This window comes from Oncorhynchus mykiss, chromosome 19, assembly GCF_013265735.2.
Source record: "Oncorhynchus mykiss isolate Arlee chromosome 19, USDA_OmykA_1.1, whole genome shotgun sequence".
Lineage (NCBI taxonomy): Eukaryota > Metazoa > Chordata > Actinopteri > Salmoniformes > Salmonidae > Oncorhynchus > Oncorhynchus mykiss.
In genome coordinates this window covers 5,027,931-5,038,877 of record NC_048583.1, presented here as the reverse complement: position 1 = coordinate 5,038,877, position 10,947 = coordinate 5,027,931, and the positions used below count along the sequence as shown (strand labels likewise).

At 45.1% G+C, this 10,947-nt stretch overlaps 1 protein-coding gene and 1 pseudogene across 1 annotated transcript; both read right to left on the bottom strand.

Annotated features, from left to right (window-relative positions):
- Positions 1–1,983: 1,983 nt before the first annotated feature.
- LOC118936569 lies at positions 1,984–3,753 on the bottom strand (annotated as a pseudogene).
- Positions 3,754–6,189: 2,436 nt separating this feature from the next.
- Positions 6,190–10,169, bottom strand: LOC110497170 (E3 ubiquitin-protein ligase Topors-like). Its single transcript, XM_021573144.2, has 2 exons — positions 9,960–10,169; positions 6,190–9,246 (listed from the first exon to the last, which is right to left on the bottom strand). Exon 2 carries the CDS (start codon positions 9,235–9,237, stop codon positions 6,523–6,525), a length of 2,715 nt encoding a protein of 904 aa, XP_021428819.2. The 5' UTR covers positions 9,238–9,246; positions 9,960–10,169; the 3' UTR covers positions 6,190–6,522.
- Positions 10,170–10,947: the final 778 nt, after the last annotated feature.

Here is a 10,947-nt window from a genome sequence, read left to right as displayed (position 1 = left end):
TCAAGCATCACCGGTTTGTCTATAAGGGATACAGCTTTTCTCAAAATGGACTTTTCATAGCAGGTTTGGGAGAACCTAAGCAGCAGGTTAGGATAACTAACGTAGCAGGTTATGATCATTAGGTTAAGGTTAGGAAAAGGGTTAGGGTTGGCTAAATGCAACAACAAAACGTTTTAAGTCAAATTGACCAACTGTATCCCATCTGGTAATTTCGGCATCATCCTAGAGCTCCGATTTCTCCGCTCTGAAGGTCACTGTCGTCACAGTCTGTGCTCGTTTTATCAGAGATCACAGGTGTCGTGAACAACCATGCGAAAATCTCAAATTGTCATAAACCTGTCTCCTCGCCTCCTTTTCAAAACTCTTTGATGAGGTCAGAGGGGCGGGACCTCTGACTTTGGTTTTGAGAAGGAGGCGAGGAGTATTCAATTGAGATTCTCTCCCAATGTCACAGGCATGGGACACTTTTCACCGAACTTCGATACAAATTATTTTTCGTTGCAGTTTAGGACATTATTTTCGCTAACCCTAACCATTTCCCTAACTTTAACTTCCGTATCCTAACCTGCTACTGAAAAGTCACTTCGGAATCGAAGTGCAGTGAAGAGTCTCCCTCACCGGTATTGGTGGTGTTCCTGCCCGAATAGATCCACATGGGTCAAACCATGGGTCAAATTGCTAGATCACATTATTTGGTTAACTCACCTCAGCTCGTGTTGTACGGGGTGGGCCGAAGGCCCATTCCACCGAAGGCCTTCACCAAGTTCTGGCCCACCCTCACGTGCCTGAAGGAAGCACTGTGGTCCTCCCGTAACCTGCTGGTAGCAAAAAACGTAGAGACCACCCCCCAGGCAGTGGCCATGGTAGCCACGGAAGCCCTGGGGTGGTACGGAAGGAAGGGGGCCTCGACCCCAGGCGAAGGGTCCCCCACAACACCCTAGGTCCCGGCGGCCACGGCCTGCCAGCGCTGCGGCGCCTAGGGCGATGCGCCTAGGGGAGGGATCTCCTCTGGGCCCCGAAGGACGGGACGATGGTCTATTCGGAAGAGCAGGATGAGGCGAGTTTGATAAGGACTCACTCACCCCGCTCCTGTACAAGGGACAGAAGACAGCCTTTTAACAAAGTGGCTTTTTAACATGTTTCTCATGTCTTAAAAATGTTTTACCTTTGTTAGATCATTAGTACACATTTTAAATGGCTTTTACAGATTTGATGTCTACAAGGAAAGTACTTTTATTCATGGTTGTTTTCATTGGTTTTAACAACACGTACTTTTTAACAAATTTAAATGTAACTTTCAAATGCTGTGTTTTATGCCTTATTGCCGTTTTTATGTGTATAAATGATGTAAAGAATGTATGAGCTGTTTTTAAAGGAATTGTGTTAATAAACTTTTCCAAAAGAAAAAAATGGTGTATATACAAATCACTGGGTTAGCTGATATGTTAAACACTTATCCCGCCTTTGTGAGATCTGGAATTAGTAGGGCAGGAACACCATCATTAATTTGAAGTGCGCACAAACCTAATCATAACCCGTACTGGCGAAATGTAGTTTCTCAAGGGGATGGCCACGACCAATCAAAAGGCTACTTTCCCTTTTATCTTGCTGATTAAAAGGGAAACACACTCAGACAATGTGGGGAACTTTTACATATTTATTTGAGATGTATATCAGGAAGAAAAAACGTTTTTATTTTATTTTTACATATGATCATTGATACACATGTATTATTGACATCAACTAAATATGATTGATTATATTTCGAAAATATTTGATATGATAAGGTTATATGATTGATTGCATATAGATTGCCATGTCAAATCATCAGCTTCTACTTCCTATGAGCTGTATCATGTGGGACCGTCTGATTCTAACCATCCTCTTCTGGTGACCATGAGGTGATGCTGGATGCTCCCACTGAATGCAGAGTTCGAGTTCATCAGTTCCACTACACAATGTTTAACCATGGGTTTTACCCTGGGGAAAGAATCAAATAGAAACGCCTCAATCAAAACCTGAAGTGGGGTAAGCATAGCATATGATCTGGTATCAAGTAGTCTTTCAAGTCTTTCTTGAAAAAAGCATTACTTTACTGATTGTGTTATATGACTGTGGCTCAATATCATTTACTTTTTTAAATTGGCGACATCCAGCATTGCCATCACTTTGATTCTCTTTGGGTCGTAGACACAGTCCTCCTCTTGGTTGCTTGGTACCATGCCAACACCAGGTGGAACCCAGGCAGTGTCAAAGCCATGAGTGTGCCAGTTGTATTGCATGTCGTGACCCTTTTTGTTGATGACTTTAACTCTGCCAACATTCACCTTCACTTTCAGAACCATCCTGTTTGAGTCAGAAGAACCAAGGGGGTATCTAATGACTTTCGGATGTCTCGACTGAGGTAGACACCTGCACCAAGCATCCCAACTTTAGATGGTGTGAAGCCATTTCTCTGTATATCTACTGCAGCCTGTTTTGATGTTCCATGGTACATCACGTAGACGTGGCTGTCCTCAGGCGAGACTCCACTCTGAAGATGATCATACTGAGATCTGTAAGACAGGAACACCACTTGTGTTTATAGATATGTAAGAAATGATATTGTGTTCAGTAGGTTAATTATTTATAGATATGTAAGAAATGATATTGTGTTCAGTAGGTTAATTATTTTTAAGGTACATTATATCTTTACATTTATTGAAAAAAAGTGTTGTATATGAAACTTTAAACAGTCTTTTTCATACTTACAAGTTCTCTTCGGTAACCTTCATGACCTCGATGACTTTGATTCTCTTTGGGTCGTAGACACAGTTCTCCTGTTGGTTGCTCGCCACCATGCCAACATTAGGGGGAACCCAGGCAGTGTCAAAGCCATGCACAGTGTGCCATGTCTTCTGCATGGGGTGGTTCTGCCTGTCTATGACCTTAACCCTGCCGACATCCACCCTGATTTTTAGTACTCTTTTCTCAGAGTCAGGAACATCAAGAGGGTATTTACAGGCTTTTCGGATGTCCCGACTAACATAAACACCAGCACCAAGCATGCTGATATCGGCTCTTGATGGTTTGAAACCTTCCCTTTTAATAAACTCTGCGCCCTCTTTTGAGCAGCCATGAAACATCACATATTCTCTGTGATCTTCAGGATGAGTCTTGCTGTCAAGCAAGTTGATGTAGTATGGGGAATCAGGGTTAACATCCATAGTAACCAAACCGTTGTTAAATACACCTCTGCTGAAATGAGCTGTAATTTAAGTACATACATTGCAATTACCATTTGTAAGTTAACATAGTTGAACATTCCTAAGGCTGAAACTGTTACACTAAATTGTTATGGCTGAATAATATTTCAAAATATGCTGAATTATTACACTAGCATTATAACGCGATCATGTAAAGACTTATTTAGTAAGTAAACAGGGGTTGTTTGATAGCCACGTGTCCAGTAATAAGTTACCGTGTCCTGAAAAAACAGATGAGACCGTTCTTACCTGCTGCTGCAAGACAAATGCAGGAATACTCCGTATGCTTAGGAAACCTAGCGCTTAGGTTTCAATTCCTGACTGCAGGACAATCTTACCTATTTAGGTTTCGTTTCCTGGTCTACTCTTGCAGTGGTGACCCGTCATTCAAGGAAGGTGAGAACCACATTTTTAGCAAAAACAAATGTAACCCTCTCACCGGGTTCGAATTTGACTCTCACGATATTACCTTACATAGAATATCTCGGATGTTAGGTGAGAAGGACATCTCCAATAAGAATCCCTATTGTAAACTATCTAGGGTGATGACAACTAGGGTATTAACTTCAGATGGAATTATTATAGGTTTGCTTTGACACCCAGGCAGTGTCAAAGCCATGCATTCAATTCAATTGAAACAGTAAATGACTCCACCAAGACAACATACACAAGGTTCAAAATGTGTATTATTACATTTTCAAAGCACCACATCAAAATAAAAATAAAAACACTTGTCACCGTTATAGGGCAATTAATGTATTGATTAGGGTTGCGTCTTTGCTGGCATGCATCTAAAAACATACAGTGCCTTGCGAAAGTATTCGGCCCCCTTGAACTTTGCGACCTTTTGCCACATTTCAGGCTTCAAACATAAAGATATAAAACTGTATTTTTTTGTGAAGAATCAACAACAAGTGGTACACAATCATGAAGTGGAACGACATTTATTGGATATTTCAAACTTTTTTAACAAATCAAAAACTGAAAAATTTGGCGTGCAAAATATTCAGCCCCTTTACCTTCAGTGCAGCAAACTCTCTCCAGAAGTTCAGGGAGGATCTCTGAATGATCCAATGTTGACCTAAATGACTAATGAGGATAAATACAATCCACCTGTGTGTAATCAAGTCTCCGTATAAATGCACCTGCACTGTGATAGTCTCAGAGGTCCGTTAAAAGCGCAGAGAGCATCATGAAGAACAAGGAACACACCAGGCAGGTCCGAGATACTGTTGTGAAGAAGTTTAAAGCCGGATTTGGATACAAAAAGATTTCCCAAGCTTCAAACATCCCAAGGAGCACTGTGCAAGCGATAATATTGAAATGGAAGGAGTATCAGACCACTGCAAATCTACCAAGACCTGGCCGTCCCTCTAAACTTTCAGCTCATACAAGGAGAAGACTGATCAGAGATGCAGCCAAGAGGCCCATGATCACTCTGGATGAACTGCAGAGATCTACAGCTGAGGTGGGAGACTCTGTCCATAGGACAACAATCAGTCGTATATTGTACAAATCTGGCCTTTATGGAAAAGTGGCAAGAAGAAAGCCATTTCTTAAAGATATCCATAAAAAGTGTCGTTTAAAGTTTGCCACAAGCCACCTGGGAGACACACCAAACATGTGGAAGAAGGTGCTCTGGTCAGATGAAACCAAAATTGAACTTTTTGGCAACAATGCAAAACGTTATGTTTGGCGTAAAAGCACAGCTGAACACACCATCCCCACTGTCAAACATGGTGGTGGCAGCATCATGGTTTGGGCCTGCTTTTCTTCAGCAGGGACAGGGAAGATGGTTAAAATTGATGGGGAGATGGATGGAGCCAAATACAGGACCATTCTGGAAGAAAACCTGATCTAGTCTGCAAAAGACCTGAGGCTGGGACGGAGATTTGTCTTCCAACAAGACAATGATCCAAAACATAAAGCAAAATCTACAATGGAATGGTTCAAAAATAAACATATCCAGGTGTTAGAATGGCCAAGTCAAAGTCCAGACCTGAATCCAATCGAGAATCTGTGGAAAGAACTGAAAACTGCTGTTCACAAATGCTCTCCATCCAACCTCACTGAGCTCGAGCTGTTTTGCAAGGAGGAATGGGAAAAAATTTCAGTCTCTCGATGTGCAAAACTGATAGACATACCCCAAGCGACTTACAGCTGTAATCGCAGCAAAAGGTGGCGCTACAAAGTATTAACTTAAGGGGGCTGAATAATTTTGCACGCCCAATTTTTCAGTTTTTGATTTGTTAAAAAAGTTTGAAATATCCAATAAATGTCGTTCCACTTCATGATTGTGTCCCACTTGTTGTTGATTCTTCACAAAAAAATACAGTTTTATATCTTTATGTTTGAAGCCTGAAATGTGGCAAAAGGTCGCAAAGTTCAAGGGGGCCGAATACTTTCGCAAGGCACTGTATATTTTGAGTTTGCCCCACCAAGATTTACATGCTAAAATCGCCACTCTTGTCTTGTCCCAACAGCGTAGCATCATTTTTATCAAATCTCAAATGAAAAGCAACCGTGCCCACTCAGATAAGAAGCCTAATCTAATGGGGACATTATGATACTTCTTACTTTCAAAATGTTTATTGCACCACTGGCAAGTTGATGTTCCTTTATCACACTAGAATCAGCTTCAGTAACGTGTTAGCATCTTAATCGTAGTAGCATCTGTAAGGTTCTAGAACTCTCATGCCATCCACATGAAAGGATACCCACTCAGGCAGTAACCATTACATATGTGGCCTCCAACGACGAGCCACTGGCCAATGCTGACTTATTCAGGAGGTCATATCAGCTGTTGATTTCAGTTTTGAAACATTTATTACTATTTACAACTCCACAGTTACAACAACAGTCTTTCCCATTCCCATATTGATTTATTGGCTAGTATTAAGAGCAGTTTTCCATCAGATTACAAGAACAGCAGGTAGACAAGGTGTTTGGTTTCAACACAACGGTACAAGCTACATCAGCTTTATTGCCCATGTTATCCCTGAGAATGATGCATAGAAATGAATGACTGATAAGAAATTAGTTGAAGTATTTTATACAAATACTTTTTAAATGTAGGCCTTACAGACAGTCACTGTAAATAAGACAAATAAAACCCAATCTTTGACCCCCCTTTTTTTTAACCTCATACAGCAAAGTGGCACATCCCAAATGAAAGAGCACCTTTTGGCAGAACAGTACATATAACATCCTACATAGTGAGGTGTAAAACTAACTTTTAAAGGTAAATTAAATGTCTTCCTACCCACCGAGGCCAGCATTATGATTCTTCCAAAAAATGACTTGTGTTGTCATTTGAAGGGCTATGAGAGTTTGCCTCATCCGCAGAGGCAGATTGGGACAGAACCCCCTCACTCTGTGTGGGTGTGTCAGAAGCAGCAGCAACATTTATAGGAGGCTTGGCCTCCAGCACTCCACTGTCCAGACCCACAGGTGGAATCTGCTGTTCCCAGTCTTGTAACATGGACTCCAGCAGGCCAGAGTCTGCAGGGTTGCCTGTGGTGGTGGTTGTGCTAGGCGCTAGCACGCTGTTGCTTGTGCTGCTGCTTACCGGGCAGGTGTGGTTAGCATCGTTAGCGCCTTCGGCAGTATGTTGGTCACTGTCGCTGTCTATGGTAATGACAGTGGGCGAGTGTTTCCTGGACCCTGTGCGCTCTTTGCTCCTGTGCCTCTTGCCCTTCTTCTTGTGCTTCTTCTTCTTCTTCTGGTGCTTCCTGGTTTGCTCTGAGGAGCTGCCCTCAAAGATGATCTCCACGCTGAGGCTCCTGCTCCTCTTCCCCCCAGACTTCTCCTTGGACTTCCTGTGACGCTTCTCTTTGCTCTTCTTCTTGTCTTTCACATAGGACGAGGTGGTGGAGGAGGGAGGCTCGTCGAGGGCTATGGAGGACTGGTCTTTGGGGGAAGGTTCCTCCAGGTGTCTCGATTTGTACTTTCTCTTCCCGCTGGGCTTCTCGTGACGAGACTTCCTGTGAGCGCCGGACGGCGAACAGGTGCTGGAACGACTTCTGGAGCGCCTCTTATCCCGCCGGTGGGAATCAGGACTCTGGCTCGGGGACCTGCAATCGATGTTCCTGTGTGAGCTGGAGTAGTAGGACCTCCTCTCTGTGTAGAGCATGGCACTGCTGTCCCTCTCACTCTCCCGGCTGTAGTAGTGCCAGTGATAGGAGTGTGACGATGAGTCGTGGCTGCGGCCTGATCGGCTGCTATCTTTATTGTCCCTCGTCTTCTCCCATTTAGTGTGGGAGCGGTCGCGGCTTTGGGAGCGTGACTGCCTCCTGCCTCTGGACAGAGTGCTGTCGCTGTTGATGGAGATAGCCGGGCTCTTGGTCGAGCGGCTGCGGTCGGCGCTCCTGGACCTCCTCCCCCGGTCTCTGCTTCTCGACCGTGGCCTCTCTCTAGAGCTATCTCGACTGTGACATCTCCTGCCGTCTTTCTCAGTTTGTCCTCTGTTTTTGCTTGCTGACTTACTAGATGATGACTCACATCTAATTGAGGGTGAGGTGTTACGTCTCTCCTTGGAGCACGATACATCTTGCTTCCTTTCCACCCCCTCTGCCTTCCCAGGACATTGGCCTTGAGAGGAGGCGGGGCTAAGGCTGGTGAAGCGGATGTGTTGAAGCAGCCTGGGCACTTCATCTTTGATCTCCTCCAGAACAGACTCCTCTGAGTCAGAGGACAGCTTGACCAGCTCCGGGGTCCTTTCAGCAAGGGGTTTTACAAAGCCCACGATGATGCAATCCTCATCGCCAGAGGAGGTACACGCCTGTCCGTCCTTGTCGGTTTTCACCCAAGCAGAGTCCGCAGTCAGGCGAGGGGTCTTTGGCTGTAACACTGCTCCGCACTCCTCCCCCACACTGCTCTCTGAGTCAGAGTCTCTGATGGATAGCAGCAGGGCCCTGGTGGGTTCTGTTGTGGAGTACGAAGGTCCGGGTGTCTCGTCGTCCCATGTTGACTGGCTCAGGGCGCCCCCGGACATGGGGTCCAGCTCCACAGAATCGCCCTCCTCCTCATCCTCGGAGATGGCAATCACCGAGGAGTTGGAGCTGCTGCCCTCGTCCGAGGACGGCGCAGGGCAGTCGTAGACGGCATGCTGGTCGTAGGCCTCCATGTTGAAGGGTGCTCGGGCGAAGTTGACAAACTCATGCAGGAAGTGATCGGTGCGGGCCTGGAGGAAAGGCTGCAGCTCCTCGTGGATGGCCCGGTCCTCCATGTCATAGCGGGTGATGCGGGACATGATAATGTGCTGCACGATGTTGACCAGGGAGCCGTGAGCGCCGTACAGCACCACCAGCTCTCTCTTCAGCCAGGGCAACAGGCGGTGCAGGCAGGCCGGGTTCTTCTGAAAGAACTCCGCCGAGATGTCCCGGGAACGGCCACCGTCTCGCACGCTCCGCACTCGCACCCCTCGCCGGTAGAGCGCCCGTCTGAACTTGATCATCTCCTGCTCACGGAGGCTGCGCACGGTCCGGCCCTCGCTTTCTGCCCGCCTCCTGGCCGCCAGGCGCGCCATCATGCGGCGGAGGCCTCGGTCCTGTCGAGGAGGGGGGGAAGCCCCCGTTAGGGCCTCGAACATGACCCCGTTGTCGGGGGGAGGGGATGTTCTTCTCTGGTCCTGCCGACGCGCCCCCGTCAGCGTGGTGCGGTAGCGGAACCGTTCCCCTGCGAAACTCCCAAAGGAACCGTTCTCCGTGGGCCGCAGGTCATACTTCTTGAAGTCCTTCTCTGATTGTATACTGTGATAGATAGAGTTGAATGGCTGCTTGCATAGCGGGCACTCAGCTTTGTTCTTGGACCACTCGTGGATGCAGCGGAAGCAGAACTTGTGCAAGCAGAGATCGAGGTAGGCCATGTTGTTGAATCGGTCCAGACAGATGGGGCACTTAGAGTCTGGAGACGCCTCGGCAGACAAAACCTCAGAGGACTTGTCCAGGGCACTCTTCTTGCGTAGCCGTAAGGTCATCTTTGCTGCTGCCATGGTGATAGTCTAGGGAAGAAAATATTGCCTCATGTTAAATAGTGTTTTCAATAAAGGGACACAACACAGCACTGACTTTGTTCAAACTTAATTTTCTGTAATATACTGTCACTAGCTAGGCCCATTGGCAGATGCAGAGACAACTCTTTCATCTACACACCCTTACATATCATTTCAAAGGTATTAATTCAACCTGCAAACAGGGAGGAATTTTGCAAGAGGAGCATCTAAACATTTTGTCATTATCCAATGTGTTACATAATCAGAACACTATAATAATAAAGATTGTACAGGGGTCACAGCTAACTGTGTCAGAGCCATTTAGCCACATTGACCATAGATGGCAAAATGACTGTCAACCAATTTCAACAGAATCTTACAATTAGCTCACCACAGTTGTAAAATGATAATAAAGCCCAATAACTTCCCATGTAATGTTATATTACTTGAACGTGTCTTTTACTTGGTACGGTTAACGTTAGCTAGCTCGATAGATAACTTTAGCAGCTACGTTAGCTGTTCTGACTCATCTAGGGTTGGACAGTGAACACTCATAATGGTTGACTTTGGCCCTAATCTCTGACCGATAATCCTGACAAGAAATGATGTATTCATGACATGTTTGTGAGTCTGAATTGTGATAAATGACAGCTTGGGTAAATTAGCAAAATAGCTTTCAGCTAGCCAGCTTTCAGCTAGCCATCTTTCGTCCCTTTGCTTACCAAAAAAAAAGCCGGGGATCCGAGGCAAATGTCTAGGAATCCTGTCGGCGACAACACTCAAGACCTCTCATTATCTTTTCATATTTCACTATTTCCATATGTACTAAAGAGAAGTAAATTAATTTAGTTGTTTACCACACTCTTTGGAGTTGGCCTCCTGTTTCATACCGTGATGTAATGCTACATTTTTTTTTTTAAACGCAAAGGATGATGGTATACTGGAGGGTGTTGACCTTCCGCTTTGGAGTGAAGTACTTTTTTTATGGTCTCGTGCGCCACCTATTGACAGTAACTTTTAACACAGAGGATGAATTATCTGGAAAGCAACCTAATCTGGACATAGACGACAGTAGTGTACTAATAAACCATAGCCATCCATAATATACAAACATCAAATATAATTATGAGTTTGGTTACTTGTGTCAAATCGTTTGCAAAGCTCTTATTTAAACGTTTAAACAGAGGGTAGTGTGAACGGCCCAATACATCACTGAGGCCAAGCTTTCTGCCATCCAGGACCACTATACCAGGAAGGCCCTAAAAATTGTCAGACTCCAACTACCCTAGTCATAGACCGTTCTCTCTGCTAGCGCACAGCAAGCAGTACCGGAGCGCCAAGTCTAGGTCCAAGAAGCTTCTAAACAGCTTCTACCCCTAAGCCATAATACTCCTGAACACCTAATCAAATGGCTACCCAGACTTTTTGTATTGACCCCCCCCCCCCCCCCTTTTACACCACTGCTACTCTGTTGTTATCATCTATGCATAGTCACTTTAATAAGTGCCCCCACACATTGACTCTGTATCGGTACCCCCCCTGTATATAGTCTCGCTATTGTTATTTTACTGCTGCTCTTTAATTACTTGTTACTTTTATTTCTTATTCTTATCTGTATTTTTTTAACTGCATTGTTGGTTAAGGGCTCGTAAGTAAGCATTTCACTGTACCCGTTGTATTCGGCACCTGTGACTAATACATTTGGATTGA

What these genes read in the sequence shown, in the direction of transcription:
- LOC110497170 (XM_021573144.2), bottom strand. Translation starts at nt 9,237, where the DNA reads ATGGCAGCAGCAAAGATGACCTTACGGCTACGCAAGAAGAGTGCCCTG.